This window comes from Poromitra crassiceps (assembly GCF_964638095.1).
Source record: "Poromitra crassiceps genome assembly, chromosome: 19".
Classification (NCBI taxonomy): domain Eukaryota; kingdom Metazoa; phylum Chordata; class Actinopteri; order Beryciformes; family Melamphaidae; genus Poromitra; species Poromitra crassiceps.
The window spans coordinates 17,203,280-17,220,779 of record NC_139646.1 but is presented as its reverse complement, the minus strand read 5'-3'; the positions used below and the strand labels follow the sequence as shown (position 1 = coordinate 17,220,779).

General features: G+C 45.0%; 1 protein-coding gene across 1 annotated transcript in view; it reads right to left on the bottom strand.

Annotated features, from left to right (window-relative positions):
* Positions 1-8,508, bottom strand: part of LOC310793923 (uncharacterized protein) — a gene marked incomplete at its 5' end in the record, with an annotated part of 92,311 nt that extends 83,803 nt beyond the window's left edge. The window contains one exon of the mRNA XM_083655811.1: positions 8,119-8,508. Coding sequence (XP_083511937.1) covers positions 8,119-8,508 — 390 coding nt within the window. The remainder of the gene's footprint in view (positions 1-8,118) is intronic.
* Positions 8,509-17,500: the final 8,992 nt, after the last annotated feature.

Genomic DNA, 17,500 nt, shown 5'->3' with positions numbered 1-17,500 from the left:
TCCGAACCACTGCCATCCGACGAAGGAGGAGGAGGCGGTCCTAAGTGGTTGTAGTTAGTTATCTCGTGATAGACGGCGGTGACAGACAGATGGTTCATCCAATCACCTGCCAAGTATTTTTTGAAAGTGCCTGCCCTTTTTAACCGGTTTCCACAATCGAGTTCCCAGATGGTTCTGTGAAACAAACACCTGGCAGCATCAGGTTATAAGTGGCTCAGCAGAGACAACGTGACGTCATACTGAGATCAGTGGGTCAGTCCCTCAGAATCAAAGAGCAACAGGGGCTTCTACAATCATACAGGGAGAAATCAATCGGAGAAGAGGTCAAAACACATTTCATCTCCACTGACAATAAACTCAATAGACCAGAATGCAATGCAGCTACACGTATTCTGAGTAAGGGACGGGTCACTCACATTTTAACGTGTAAAAACTCTCCCTCCGCTATGACTCTCCACCAACGCGTTTAAACCAACATGCTCACACCCCTTCTCTGGGGGCTTACCGAAAGGCATTCTGGGAAATGTAGGAATTCACTGACTGAAGTAGCATTAGACGAAGCAGGTTGAGGGTGGATGGGCACACCAAAAAACCTCAATTACAACTCTTGATCACAAAACTCCATGACAGCTTGATGATTCACGACAGCGCAAGAGTGTCCGAGAGTGGAGTTTTCTCTTCAGAGTCTCTCTCTAATCTCTCTCTCTCTCTCTCTGTCTGAATTGGTGTTCCAGTAACTGAGTGGTCCAGTCCGCGTGTTAGGGACAACCAGGGGATTCCAGGCAGCTCATGCTGAGCTCTTGCTCTGCTCTCTCCTGCCCCCCCCCCCCCAAAAGTACAACTTGAAGGGAGGGTGGAAGGAAGGAAGGAAGCATAGTTGTCTAAATCAATCCAACGCCACTTCTATCTTATAGCACTGAGGTCTGCGATGGGATATTGGCTTGGCCTTTCACACACACATTAAAAAATAATGCCTGGATAAAATCAGCACCAAAAGAGGATTTGGTGGTCATTTTGAACACAATGTGAATACTATACCTTTTGAGAGAGAAAAACAAAGAAATGCAGTCAAGAATTTGGCCAGAGAGGACAGCTATGATGATGAATTAGGAATATGATGGATGAATAATACAATGATGAATTGTGTTCACTGTGATTTTATAGCAGCAGAAAATAAATCATAACCAATCAATCATAAATCAATGCAAAGCAGTCGGGTTTCCCCTCCATTTATCAACAATGGCCTCAGCCCCAAAAATCCTACATTTGTCAGACTACTTAGTGCATTGTGATCTCGCTGCTTTCAATCGGGACAACGTAATCAACACATATACTACTGGATGATTCAGTGTTGGTGTCGTTTACATTTGATGATGTGAATATTTTGGCTTTGTTTGCACTGACAGGGAGTGGACCGTTTAATCAGTTTTATCCTAGGTCCAAGGAGCAGATAATAACTAGGCAATATAATAAATCACACGTTTATTGGGTTGTGAATCTTTTGTTGACGTGCAAACTTTAAGTATGCACAGACACTCGCACATACACACATAGCCAGCTGAGCACTGCTTCATGATCAATGCTAGAGGTGTGTGTGTGTGTGTGTGTGTGTGTGTGTGTGTGTGTGTGTGTGTGTGTGTGTGTGTGTGTGTGTGTGTGCGTGCGTGCATGGACAGTCAGAGAGATAAAGACACACCTTCAAATACACTATGAATATACTGTAATTATAGGCTATTAAAATGTGCCTGTGGCTTGGAGGCTGTCTGTTGACGTCTAAACTATGCCATTATCATTACTGTCTATTACTGCAAGATGTATTAGTTGGTGGACAGTCCATAGTATCTACAGTACCAAGAGTGCACAGATTTCTGTGTGTGGCCCTGGTTGGAAATGAACCCATAACCCATGCCAGTATTAGGCCGGAGATATAAGTTTGCGTTTGGCTATGCATTTGTGGGCAGTTGTGCACGTCCTATCCTACTTAACGCTATGCAATGTGAACGCACCAAACACACGCAGGATACGCACGGCAGCCATCGTGCGAACGCGCCGTTATAAGCAAATATATACCTGTTGACAGAGGGACGGCCTGATGTTAAACGAGAGATCATCCCAGCAAAGACAGTGAACCCCTACGTGCTCCATCTTTCTGACCTGGTGATTTTGTACATATATACAGTACATAGTGCATACTGTCTGTCTGTATATGACCTGGTGATTTTGTACATATATACAGTACATAGTACATACTGTCTGTCTGTATATGACCTGGTGATTTTGTACATATATACAGTACATAGTACATACTGTCTGTCTGTATATGACCTGGTGATTTTGTACATATATACAGTACATAGTACATACTGTCTGTCTGTATATGACCTGGTAATTTTGTACATATATACAGTACATAGTACATACTGTCTGTCTGTATTTGACCTGGTGATTTTGTACATATATACAGTACATAGTACATACTGTCTGTATATGCACACCAAGTAGGGATCATGGGATGATGTGCTCATCTCACGATTCGTCTCAATACACCACTCAAGTTAAGTTAAGTTAAGTTATCCTTTATTTATCCGCATGGGGAAATTCATCCTCTGCATTTGACCCATCCTCTACTAGGAACCTTCCTAGAGCTAGGAGCAGTGGGCAGCCGCAGTGCAGCGCCCGGGGACCAACTCCAGTTCTTTAGCCATTGCCTTGGTCAGGGGCATTGACAGGAGTATTAACCCTAACAGACTGTACATGTCTTTGATGGTGGGAGGAAACCGGAGCACCCGGAGAAAACTCACACGAACACGGGGAGAACATGCAAACTCCACACAGAAAGGACCTGGGACAGACCGCGGTTCGAACCCGGGGTCTGTTCTTGCTGTGAGGCAACAGTGCTAACCACTGAGCCAAGTCAGACGATTCGAAATGAACAAACGATACAATGTAAATTAAAGTCTATGGAAAGTATGATGATCTCTTATGTCTATTTCTGATCTCTCCAGGAATGACACTGATTTGCTAGAATGTAAACTATTTAAAAATGTCTTTCCAAAGTGAAATTGTGAATACTACAGCAGAATAAAATGTATTTTTTCGGCCCTGTGATATGTATGGTCACCTTTTTGTAAATTTGCGATATAGTTAATTTTTATATACTGTCCCTGTCCCCTCCCGAATGCTACGAAACAAATGATTATAATTGAGCTATAGGCGGAACAACACATCCTGGGTCTCTTAGTCAGTCCCATTCGGCAAACCAATCCAATACCTGACCGCTGGCTACTGTTTTGATTGTTTTGATGTTCTCTGAGGCTCTAAGGCGACTCGCCTCCCTCAAGTGATGAGAACATTGCTGATGAAGAAACGGTGGGAAAGACAGAACGGGATCCCAATGTGTCTCCTTCTCCTTTCTCACTAATAGTTAGCCTATAAACACACACACACACACACACACACACACACACACAGTCACACACACACAAACACTTTCCATAATTACAGGCTTGCCCCTGCCTCGACGTGGGTGTGTCTGAGAAGCATTAGGCCAGGGCACAGGGAAGCGGGGTGCGTTTGACTAAGGCCATGTTTAGACGACAACAGTCTCTGCGTAAAACGGCAAACTGGCATTGCGTTCTCACCTTTTATTTCACGTTTATACACAGCGTTTGTGATCACGATTTGCGTGCGTGCAGACTGAAGCCATGAAAGACTCAGAGCAGTATCAAGTGAGCCAGAATAACATTGAAACTGGTTAAAACCTTCACAATAAATGGTATTTAAATAAACTAATAGTCTTATTCATGCACATAGAACCCGGACAACTCAAGTCAATTTTAAACCGTAGTGAGTCCACAGTTCTGTTTTTTATTTACCCAGTTATAAATTACAGCTTTTATTTTGAAGGTAAAACACCTAGCTTCCTCTATTCTGTCTATTTCTAACGGGCTTGATTTAGCTTTGTAGGATTAATGAATTAATGAATGTTCCACGTGATAACGTGATAAGAGTGACACAGAAGTCACGAATGGTAATAAACTGCTCCAGATTGGATTACAGAATAAAAACCCAGTAGGCCTAAAGCCCCATAAAAAAGACCTGTTTTCTTTGTAGCACAATTGGGACTTGAGGAAGTGCATCTGGTGGTGAGTTAGCCTGGGTAAACCCAGCCCCCACGTGACCTGCTCTCAGACCTGTTCCCAGTCACTACGTAGTGACTAGGAACTCTGAGAGCATGTCACGTGGGGGCTGGGTTTACCCAGGCTAGTGGTGAGTTGTCTTCACTTATTTAATGCGGGAGTGGATTAATAGGCTATGTGCGACGTTAGTAGCGGGCACTTAACGCAGATTATGTGTTTTTAGCTAATCGTTATCATGTTGAATACCAATGCGATTCATTGTGCCTGTGTCATAAGGCTGTATTGGGCTATAGTTCAATGTTCAATGCTTGTCTATCATTGTCTTCCATGGCGAAGGGGGGCTGTGTCGTCACCTGAATTGTGTTTCGCCATTTTACACGGCAACAGTGAGGGCGGCGTTATCAAAGAATTCCACTCTGAGACCTGTTTTCACGCCCCAAGAACGCCGTTCCCCTGTATTCACGAGTTCCCTGGTGAGACAGTGGGCGCCCTCCCTGTTTCCAGCTGCTGGTTGCCTGTTTCCGCCCAGGACCGTTCAAGCGAAAGAGACTGAAAATAATCATAATAATTGTTGTGACTTTGTACCTACCTATGTCTTGTAAGGGAGCCCCCCAGCACAATAATTTCACACGTGCATAATTGTATAACGGAGTGACAATATCTTGAATCTTGAAAGAGAGAGACCGCTAAAGCTACGTTCAATTACCAAATAATAAGAGTTCCGGTTTGGACGTTTAGCCTTCAAAATAAAAGCGCCCGCTATGCAACTACATACTATTTTTAGCCATTTCGGCTAAAATAAGCCCATACAGTACCAGTGAATTGACATTCACCTCGTTTTTGTAAAATATCGCTGCTATGCAACCACACGTTACTATTTAGCCATTTCAGATAAAATAAGCCAAGTCGACAACCGGCAACCGCTGAGAATCATGGGAAACGTAAGTCCAGGAATAAGGTGAATAAGGAAGGCACTAACGCAAAAAAGTTTGCCGTTTCATGCAGGGAGCGTTGCCGTGTAAACAGGGCCTAAGGGAAACGCTCCAGAATATTGCAGTGAGGTTGAGTTTGTGGAAAAACAGCATTAATGCATGGTCAACTATCCCTGTGTAACCAAATACATCTCAAAACTAGGTCCAAATCCCAAGCCAGAAGTCACATGCTGCACTTAGCAGGCACATAATGTCTCATCACAAACAGACTATATTGTGACACAGATTAATCACAACAAACATGAAAACAAAGGAACACACTCAAATGAAAATGTTTTAAAAACATTAGAACAATTTGGCATGACTGCATACAATTGGATTACCAAATTCCAAATAATTCATTGTGATAATATCTTGCCATCTTGGCAAAGCACGTCTGCCTTATTTGATCAATCTGTACGGAACAAGTAATCTGATTGTAACATATTCCATCTGTTTGCTTTATTATTATTATTACCTATAATAATATTATTATTATTATTATATATTTTAGGCATTTTGCTGATGCCCTTATCCAGATCAACTTGCAGTAAGTGCTCCAAGGGGACAGTTCCTAGAATGACATTAGCAACCAATAGCAACAAAAGTTAAAGCCACAGTCACTCATAAGTAAGTTTGCTTCATTTTAACCACCATACATCGGATATTATGACAATATCTGATCACGAAATCTTGACAGGCTAATATGCAACCAAATCATGAGATGAACATATTTGCCACTGCCCGTACTTAGGTACAGATGAAATTGTAGCCAGACTAAATATGTCAAAGCTATAGTGACAACACACCTTTTCACAATATGTTTCAAAGAACACTTTGTAACGGAACCCCTGCCTACAGATCAAGGCCCTTGGGTGTTTGGGTATGGGTATACATGCGTCCGTGCATGTGGCGTGTGTGTGTGTGTGTGTGCACACGCGGTGTGTGTGTGTGTGTGTGTATGGTGTGGGCGTGTGTAGTTGCATCAACTGTATAGTCGGCTTTCCTAGAATGCCTGCTTCTGCAGTGACTACATACAGCCATCTAGCTGCAGCTCTGTTCTTCTGAGAAAAGGAGGGAGAGAGACCGGGAGACTCTCCTCCCGTTTCCTTTCATCCCCTTTACAATCCAATGCTTCGGCAACGCCTCACACTTACAAAAGGTAGCGTATCAATACTAAAGAGGGTACTGACACCATCAGCAGCACTGGCTATTTCGGCTTTTGAATGCCATGTTTGCCTACGAGGCATCACCATCGGCGGCTGGGAGAGGAGCAGAGCAGAGAGGTGCCGGTCGCTGTGTCTTTAAGCATTAATCCGTCCATTCTCGGAGCATTTGTTGCCGACCATCTAATGGGCAGTTCGGTTTAATGTCCACAAGGACCGCTGGGAGGTCCTGCGCTATTAAAATCACCGCTGCTCTCTCAAGCCGGAGCTGGCCGGGCAGGCATGCACCGCTCTTAAATAACCACTGAGCTGCTCGCCTCAGAAATTAAAACCGCGACAAAAGACAGTCCGATTTAGCATTTCAAAAGGGGAGAATTTGGCTCAGCGCCTCAACAAAGGGGATAACAGTGTCAACATTCCCGACATGTCGTCATTGGTCTTTACTAAGGAAACAGGGGCTTGTCCAAAGGAGATGGTGTGAACAGGAGAGACTACACATGTTGCCGGGCGGTCTGCATCTCCCTCTCGCAAGCTGTGACAGTGCCAACGCAAGACTAACACATTTTCTCTTTTAAAAAACCCCCAGCTATAAGTAGACCTACAGACTTGTTCAGCAAAAGCACAAGAAAACGAGATCCAAATCAGACAGCCATAAGAAACCTGACAACCCCTCGCACTCTCCCATGGAGAGATCACTGCAATAGTACAGGGACTTGAAGTGTGTGTAGTCCATAGTGATGTTTATGGGCTAGTGACCTTATCAGATTTAGTTTTTCCTATGGCATCAATGCAATATTCCTATAGGGAGTCATAGTTTTTGAATGGCCTTTGTATCGTTCCCCTTTGAAATTGATGATATGATTGCTATAGTTATTTTGTGTCAAACTCCACTGAACGAGTGTCTAAAAGTTAGTCATAAAAATGCAGGAGGATAATGACCGTGACAGGCACTAGAGGTAGATTTGATGTTTGATTATTTTGAGGAGGAGGTGGTTGTAATAATATAGATGTTTGCAACACTGATTTTGTTACAATGTTACAAAGGTTACAGAGCAGACTGGAGCGCACTGCTGCTGAGCGAGGAAGCCAAGTGTTGCAACGTGAATGTCGCCTGCAGAACAATTTGCAGCCAAAACAAAGAACAGCAAAGGAGAAGTTGCCTGCATGCAAAAAGCCATCCGCTAGAAGTTAGTTAGGAGTTAACAGATAATTAGTCGTGCTTTCAAAACTTCCAGCCCTCGTTTGCACATTCAGTAGAGTGGTGTAAATCTGAAAAAGTTTCATATACAAATAAAGAATAAAACAATATCAGCTTCCAGGCTTGTCATTTCCGAAGTTAAGTACGGTATTCAAAACCTTGCAGGCTGTTTTCTTCAAGGTAGGTGTGTGTGTGTGTGTGTGTGTGTGTGTGTGTGTGTGTGTGTGTGTGTGTGTGTGTGTGTGTGTGTGTGTGTGTGTGTGTGTGTGTGTGTGTGTGTGCGCGCGCGCGCGCGTGTGTGTGTAGGTGTGTGCGCGTGCGCGCATGTTCTTTGTAAACACAGGCGCTAGTTGGCACCCTGTTTTGAAAAAGTGAGTGTGTGTTTCGACAGCAATTGCCAGCGCTCAGTGAACATGTTTCCAACAACTTTTCACAGCGGGGAGCGAGCAGTCTCGCCTCTCGTTTGTAGCAGCTAGTGGTCCAAGACTTTTGGGGACAGCTATATAGAGGGGTTGGTTAGGGAGATGAGGAGGAAGAAGAAGGGGGAGGGGAGATTGTGTGTTGGGGGGGGGGGGGGGGGTCACATAAGACATTATGAAGAGCCTGGGGTGGGTGTAAGGACAGGGGGGCAGAAACTTCCTTACCGCTATGAGCGTGTTATTCCTCTGCTCTGTGGAGGAGGCTGAGTCCGGGTCATGCTGCTTGCTCTGCTGCTTGCTGCCTGTGGCCTGGCTCTTCTTGGCCCTCTGCTCCAGGCTGCGCTGGTACAGGCTGACCGTCTCCCTCCTCTCGATCTCCAGCTGCTCGGCGTGGGCTTGCTGGTACCTGTTCTCGCAGTTGACGTGGTGTCTCCGGCAGCCCTCTATCCGCTGCCTCAGCCTCTCCACCACGGTGCTGTGCTTAGGTATGCCCACCACGGCCCCGCCAACCCCGGGCACCACGCTCCCCACACCGCCGGCCGCGTTCATGCCGCTGTTGTTCATGCAGATACTGCCGGCGTTGGGTCCGGCAGCGGGGGAGGCGAAGTCCCCCATCATTGAGCCGAGTGGCTGCTATTTTGGAGGAACTTTTCACCTCCTCCACCGCCCTCTTGTCTCTCGTGTCCTCCTCGGAAAAGGGGTCCGTCCCAGGCAGGCAGCGAGTGGACACGGGTGGGTATGGCCGACAACAACAAGCCTAAAACTGAGCAGCAACAACCGGGGAGTTTAAAGGGCTGTATGCGGAACAGTAGCTAAGCTTGTAACCGTTTCTTCTCCCCTCCTCGGAGGCTCGCTGCCATTCAGTATTGTTTCCAAACACACACGACTCCTGAAAACACAATAACACCCGAGCCGAGTGTAGTAGTGAGAGCCAAGCCGGGGGGTTAGCGACTCAATTCAACAATAAACCCGCCGCCACGCTGCTACCAGCAACTCCCGCAGAAAACACCAAGGTAGAAACGTTAGCAGTCAACGGTCATACACACAACAAACAGTCCCGAAGAGGAGCAGCAGCGGCAGTTTGAGCACCGTGTTGTCCTTTGAGAAAAAGTTTTGCTGCCTGAACCGAACGGGCTCCGGAGTTTCCCAGTGAACTTGCATCTCATATGGTTTTGGTTTGAAAGAAATCCCGGTGAATATGTTGTTGAGTTTGGTGGCGAGAGAGCACGGCTGCTCTCGGTACTCCGGTAAGTAGCTTGGTGGGTAGGATAGACGGTGCAAGACGCGTTTCGGGAACCAGTGGAGGAAGTCTAGTCACTGGCTGCCGCCTGCCACCATCACAATAATCAGGTCCGCTTCTCCACCATGCCAGCGGAGTGATATCAGGACAGGAGTTGAGTAGAAACCAGCTAGAGGCTGTGAGGAGCCCGGTGACGGAGAGCCGGAAAACCCGGACTGGATTCCGGAGTAGACCAGATACAAGTTCCCCACTTCCTGTGATCACTGACACTGCCAGGAAAAAAATGGTACACCGTTGTACCTTTATGTCAATTAAAAGGTCAGGAGATTTTGTCACTGGAGCTGGAGCCTACATTTTTAACAATAAAAACACATGGGGTAAATAAAAAAATAAATAAATAAATAGATAAATAAATAAATAAATAAATAAATAAATAAATAAATAAATAAATAAATATTAATAGTTTCAAATAAACAAACAGTCCGCAGTAAACAACAAGTGTAAAGTCTAGGCTGTTTGGCAAATTATTTCTTACAAAATAACGGTGAATGCCTAACGATTGCTTATAGAAGTGGTTCTCAACCTGAGAGTCGGGTACCAAACAGCGTTCAAGATTTTGGGGGTAGTTAGATAGTCTACTTTTGGGGGTCACCAGATGATTTATGGGTTGGGGGGCATACCTCTACAATACAGATGTATTACTGTATTTTGTATAATGTCTATTAACAAAATATTCATCTCAAATGTTTGCTTCTAATACTGAATAGTTTTCAGCCTCTAGGCCTCCTCGGTTTAAAAGAGGAATTATTTGGTTGAACTGTTCACTCTGCACATGCAGCCTGTGAGTCTGTGACAGGGAACATGCATTACTTCATAAGGGTCATGAGCCAAAATGGTTGAGAATATCATATTGTCAGCTGAATCTGGGAAAGAAGTTACTGCATCAGTGGCAAAAAGTGAAACTAACGTACTTTTGTCTGACCATGTCACCCAAACTTGATGAAAATTGTTTCAGCAAAGGAGAATTGGTGTGAATTTTAGTCAACAACTCCTAAACAATGGATTGTAAAGCCATTTGGGTTATTAGAAACCTCGTTAGTGCTCATTAGCCTGGTTTCTACTTCGGGGTCAAACAGGACCCGGTTACACATTTGACCTTTAGGGCATTCAGGCGATGTTCTTACACAGAATGACTTACGAAGTGCAACAGTATAGGGGCACGGCTGTTGCCTCACAGCAAGAAGGTCCTCTGTTCGATTCCCGCCATTGACGCTGTGGGCGCTGAGGGTGTGTCCCCATCCCCATATCTTCAGTGCCCACGGCCCAGGTGGGGTCATCAAAAAGGGCCTTTCTGTGTGGAGTTTGCATGTTCTCCCCGTGCTCCCCTGGGGTTTCCTCCAGAAAGGAACCCCCCGCTAAAAACATGCAAAAAAAGAGTGAAACAGTAGAATGCTTCAATTCCTAGATCATCCACATTAAAAGAACCCACTGGTAACAAGAAGTACAGAGCCATGGTGCTAAGCTAAAGTCATCATACTGTATAGGAGAGGTACAAGAAAAAGGAATATGAGGAAATGAGAGTTAAGAAGATTATTTTAGTGTTGTTTTGTCTTACTTCACATAAGAGTATATTAATACCACCACAGAGAAGGAAAGTATGGGAGATACATTGGATATTGGATATTGGATAATAGTCTCAAATAAAGTAGTCATCCCGCATGATGAAAAAAAATAACATAACATAACAATCAATACAAATTTAAAGAAAATTTAGCATGTGGCTAATGATTAATAAGATAAACAAATATTGTGGTGCACAATGGGCAGATCTGCATGAATCACCTAGAAGTAGTATTGTAGCATATATGTCATTGGTGTCATATTCTCAGCAGAATGTGATAATCGTATCGTCACACACCGATGTGAATATAATCACATGCGGTTTATTTCAATGCTATGTCGCAGTAGGGGCCTCGTCTCTCTGTCTTTCTCTGTCTCTCTCCACTTTTTTTATTTTTATCTGCCATGTCATGTGGGAGTTCTTAGTTCCATCCCTGACTGCTCCGGCCATATGTGCTGCCTTGTCTCTCCCATAACTACCCCCCCCCCCCATAGCCTGGGTAAACCCATCCCCCACGTGACCTGCTCTCAGACCTGTTCTCAGTCACTATATGTGACTGGGAACTGAGAGAGCAGGTCACGTGGTGGCTGGGTTTACCTAGGCTACCCCCCCCATCCCATCACCACACACACACACACACACACACACACACACACACACACACACACACACACACACACACACACACACACACACACACACACACACTAAATTGCAATCAAAAGATGGACAGCATGCGTCCATGCTTCTCTTCCATTTCTGTTTCCTTTTTCAGTGTTAAAATATTATTACCAGCCACAGCAGCATTAGCTGTAGCTGGTAGTGTTTTTGAGTCTGTGTGTGTCATCAAATGTGGTCCTGGAGACACCTATTGTACACCTATGGTATTTGAGTACTTTGCCAGGTGATATGTCTGTCTGTCTGTCTGTCTGTCTGTCTGTCTGTCTGTCTGTCTGTCTGTGGACACATTTTGTAGCCTGGGTAAACCCAGCCTCCACATGACCTCTATGTGCTATCAGTCACAAAGAAACTTACGCTACAGGCATAGCCTGTGACGTCACGTTGAAGGCTGGGTTTACCCAGGCCACAAATTTTGTTAGTGTGGTAGCGTCAAAACCGTGCAAGATGCAGTCACAAAACTTTACAGATGTGTAGTTTACATCAACATGAAGGCCGAGTTTGAAAACGGGTGTGATCCGAACAATTTAATTTTCATGTAATGAAATGCCTGTTTTTGTTAGTCTCAATTGCAAATTGATATAACAGTGTGTTGGTAAAAGTCCTGTGGTGCACACGTTTCATTTGACAGCAGCAGCTGTGTTTTGTTTAGAATACATAGAAGAGCTGGGAAGTTAGCATGAGCAGCACTAGCAGATTAGCACTTTTTCCACCACATTTTACTGCCCTGCACAGCTCGTCACCAGTCGGCTCTACTCGTTTCGGCCCGATGGATGTTCTGCTTCGACCGCAGATCATCTGCCCCCGCCCAGCCCCGCCCACAGCTGGTCATCATAGCGACCGCATATCTGTCCTTCGCTTATAGCCGAAGTAGGCTATTCACCTTATGTAGCCACGCCCATTTGACCTGGTTGTGTGGTCGTTCGACGACTTCCGGCAAAAAAAAAAATGGCTGGCTGCTCCAATATAATCTAACTCTGAATTAACTAATAGTTTAGCCAATTGTGTGTAACATACCAAATAAAAGCAAACGGCAATGTCTAAGAATGCAACGCCATGTAACTGGCTCGTTAATTCTCGCATTCCAGGGAATTACGTTAACGTCTGCGGGTCTTATTGACGTAAGTGGCTCGAGCTGCGCTCGGAGGACAGAAAACCTTCTGAAGCTTTCTTTGTTGGAGTCCAGGTATGTTTTACAAGAAAGTGCTCGTCATTGTCGACGATAACGTTATCTGACCTGGCTAACAGTGGATACTCCGCTTGCTTGCTGTGTACCGAGCTCAAAGTAGTAGGCTACGTTCTTTGTTTTACACCCTGCGCTGTCCGCTACAAAAACAACTCTCTTCTTCATGACGTTCTTTCATATTTGGCGCCGTGACCGCCGGAAGTGTTAACTCATTGAATGCCAAGGACGGACATGTTCGTCATTTCAAATAGTAACGTAGAGTGCCAAGGACGGACATGTTCGTCAATTGCGTTTTTTGACGGTGGGGCGTCGATCAAAGCCTTCTGCCTCTGATGTACAAATATTATAGCTATTGGATGTGTCTAACCTATTTTACAGAACCCTTAGGTGGCGACAGTGCTCTCCACATAACAGAAAGGCAAGGAAAAAACAAAGAAGAAGTCGTTATGGAAACGGAAATCGCATCGCATCCGTATGCATCGATATGCTGAAGCACGTTACTGCAGCTGTGCCTGCAGCAGCCAATCTGCTCCCACAATTGAGCCGCTCCGTGTCGGTTGCGACAGCACATCTGCACATCCACACCGTGGAGTTGTTATTATTCTCAACTGGAAGCATCGTTGCCGGTGACAAACACACGCGGAACGCTGTAAAAAAGCCTGGCTGTTCCGCACCCTTCACTGTGCGCACAGCAAACTCAGCAGAGAGCCACCACAGACAGGAGGAGGAGTGTGCAGTTGAGGCGAGGCGAGGCGAGGCGAGGCGGGGCGGGGCGGGGCGGGGGGGGGGGGGGGGGGCACGCAGAGCAGCACGCAACACCCAGACAGACCCAGGCAGCAGGACAGGATTGACAAACGCAAGCCAGAATATCCGATACCCACCAGCAGCAAATCAAAACCAGCAAGAAGCTGCAACCAGCAGCGCACGCAGGGGCCAGCGCTGCTGGTTGTAGCTAAAAATATTATTCTGCCAAACAAAATTCCCTGGCCTAAACTGTTTTATTGAAGGAAATTATTTTTGAGGTGTGACTACATTAGAAAAGATTAGCTTCAGAGTCAGTGATGTGCTTGAAATGATTAATTTCACAAAAGGCCAATTATCTCAGCTTCTAGAAAAAAATTGCTTTTTTTGGATGAATCAAGCTATCTTCTCCGGCTCATAACTAAAGAACGGAAAATGGGATCAATAAACTTTTTTTTGCAGATGATAGAATAGAGTCTCATCGTTCTTTGTGCGTGTTCAGTGTTTACATAGTAATATCACACAATATTCTGTGGGCCTCGAGAAATCACTGAAAACGCTCTGAAACTCTGGCACTGGGAGCGTCCGTTCTCCAAAAGTGGCTGGCACTCAATGAGTTAATAGGACCCGGAAGAATTTGGCCCACTGTAAGGTCTGAACATAAGGTGAATAACATAACGTTACAATTAAATCCATCCACAGAACTTTTAAACTGTTTATGAAATACTGGTGCCTCTAAATGACCTACAGTGTACATGGGCAAATGTGACAATCGGCCAGGAGATGCATGCGCTGCGCGGGGACGGGAGAGGCGCTACAGACAGAGTGTGAAGCCTGTACCCCGTTGGCCTCTCACCAGGCAAGACCGCGGCTTCACCAAGACCCGCCTGCGGCCTAGCAGAGCGCTGCACTCAACTCATTCACTCAGCTACAGGAGCTTCCTGAGCAGCGGACTTTTTTCACACTCAAAACAATTGAAACCACCGCCAAGATTTTATTTCACCAGAGGCGAAGGCAGCAACACAAAAGACTGATGGAAATAACACAACAGAAGAGAAGGTAAGCCCACTAAACTGGTATGCAGCATTGCATTGATAGACAGAGTAAACACGATTCTGCCTGACCAATCAGTCGTCAACAATGTTTTCACGTCACCGTATGGTACCGGGTTCACAGAATAGAACCCCGACGAGGCAGGTACGAAAAGTAGCACGACTCGACCCCAATACAACCCGGGCTGGGACGGTTTTAACCGGTGGAATGAGACAATTTATTGAGTCGAGCGGAGCGGGATCGCGCTACTACCTGCGGTGGAAATGGGCCATAAGGGGGGGGGGGGGGTCTGCTTTCTAAACTGAACTGAACTAACTAAACTAAACTATTGTATTGAATGGCCTTAATTTCTTTGTTTCTTTTCATTGTGACATGACAATAGCAGGGAAAAACAACCGTGGCAGAGGAAATTGATTACTTTTTATTACTATTTTATTACCATTACCATTTATGGTATTACCATTTCTGACTATTTCCATCATCCGCCATTATGTCAGACCTGAGGCCACGTGGATTTTCATGGAATGGATGGATTTCAGTTTGTTTGGTAGAGTGAGCAGAGTTTTTGGTTGATTTGTTGTTCTGGGTTCAGCAAGGTGATGTCTCCAAACACTTCTTGGTGTTTATTTTAACCTCTGTACCAGATAGGTAAAGTTGACCACATAAGTCAAGACAATACAATGAGTGCCAGAAAGTTTGGACTATCGGAGGGCAGACACCAGAAGAGAGATCTTTTGACTCCAACAAGCATGAGAGTCAGGGTCGGCTCTCAAATGACTGTGGGGGTCGACGCTGAACAGATCCAACTCTTGTTTCTTTGACCGATGATTTTTTATTTCTGTAGCTAATGTGTCAAGACAAGAGGCATACCACTTGACCACAACTCGACCTGAAAAGAGACTAGAGTCGGTGTGATAGCTAAGCTATCTGTGTACCGTTTCCTCCACAGTGTGGCGGAACCAATTGAACTTGTAAAAAACAATCTTGTGGGAGCTTGAGTGTTTTCCCTCATCGATTCTGTCATATCCCACAGCCATTTCCAGAGCGCATCTATAGAGCAGAAGTTTGCAGCCGTATTTGTAAGGTCACTCTGGAGGAGTTACTTCCGGTCTTTTGTTGCTACGCAACGGTAGCGTCGGGGTAGACTACCCCAGTCAGCTGTTTTCCTGTTGTTGTTTTTAGATCGCGTTTCTTGCGGAGTGCCGAGAACTGCTCGGAAAGCAGCAATTATTGGAGCGGCAAAAACAATCTTTTTCACCATGTCCAAGAGCTGCTGTGTGATTGGTTGTTTTAACAATTCAAGTCTCCACTTTTATGTAATACCAGTGTTGGAATCAAAGAGGAAATTGCTGAGGGCGATCAAGAGGGCTTATGTGAGACCCGATGGGAGAGTAAACCACAACAGACTCTGGTCCCCCAAGTCCAGTTATGTCTGCTCAGCTCATTTCATAACAGGTAAGAATAATGAACAAATGTCATCATAGCATGCAGCATGTGGTGTTTGTTACAATAAAGATGGGCTTGAGAGGAGGGCACAAAATGGCTGGATAGATTTGCTCCACTCACCAGCTCAAAAAAGTCTCATAATAGGAGAGGAGAGGAGAAGAGATAGATTCAGTGTTACTGTCCTTCAGGGCACAAAATGGCTGGTAGATAGCTATGCTCCACTCACCCGCTAAAGAAATCACATACTTGGAGAATAGAGGAGATAGATTCAGTGTTATTGTCCTTCACTATCTTATGGGTTACACCCACAGATTTAAAAAAAAACGCAGTACAAAAACCTGTCCATTTTACTGTTGTCTTGCTTGTCACTAAGGCCATATTCACATTACAGGCAAATCCGATTTGCTGATAAAGTCATTAATCATCATTATCTTGATTGGTTTCCCAAATCTGATTTGGGAGTGTACCTGTTATGAAATGTGTACCTGTTATGAAATGAGCTGAGCAGACATAACTGGAACTGGACTTGGGGGACCAGAGTCTGTTGTGGTTTACTCTCCCATCGGGGTCTCACGTAAGCCCTCTTGATCGCCGTCAGCAATTTCCTCTTTGATTCCAACACTGGTATTACATAAAACTGGAGACTTGAATTGTTAAAACAACCAATCACACAGCAGCTCTTAGGCATGGTGAAAAATATTGTTTTTGCCGCTCCAATAACTGCTGCTTTCCGAGCAGTTCTCGGCACTCCGCAAGAAACGCAATCTAAAAACAACAACAGGAAAACAGCTGACTGGGGTAGCAGGGTAGCACTGCCACAAATCTGATTTTCAAGTCGGATCTGTGTGTCCAGACCTAAACAGCCTATCTGCATGGGTTGTTATGGTAACGACATGGGCGTCAGTAAATACGTACGTTGGTGACGTGGTTTTCCTGTGCAGAAGCATTTGATGACGACTTGCGAGTGACGTTCAAATCAGATTTGGTGGATCTGCGCGTCCGCACTGAAGACACAGTCAAAAGCATATTTGAAGCTGATTGGAAATTACCTCCATATGTGGTTTGGGACAAGTGACACAAATCAGACTTGGAGCGTCCAGACTCATAAAACCAATCTGGATAAAGTGATTAATAGGTCACTAAAGTTCACAAATCAGGTTTGGCCTCCTATAGTCTGAACATGACCTCAGTGCGCCCGACTGCTATAACATGACTTTAGGCCTGTTATGAATCAGTGGGGTCTTTGGCAATATTCGGGCTAAAAACCGAAGCTCATACGTGTCTTGTTTATTTACTAAATTCACATCCGCGCTCATTGTTTTTAATGGCGGGTTACCCCCAGTTCCGGGTGGATGGAATGGATTAGAAAGATCGGCTATAGAGGAGATGGAACTACAATGCAACTTCTCACCTTGGAAGTGTAATTAGAGCCACAAGTTGGTTAAGTTCCCACCCCAACACCTGGAACTCTTCTTCATGAGGGGTCTACTTTGAACCACATATAGCTTGAGGTAACCGGCATCCATAAAGCTGAAGGTGTGGATGTTCTGGCTCTCGGATGAGATTATTAAATTTATAGACAGGGCATGGTGATGGCTAGCCTACTCAAACAGCGCAAGTGAAAAAACTGCAGAAGCAATAT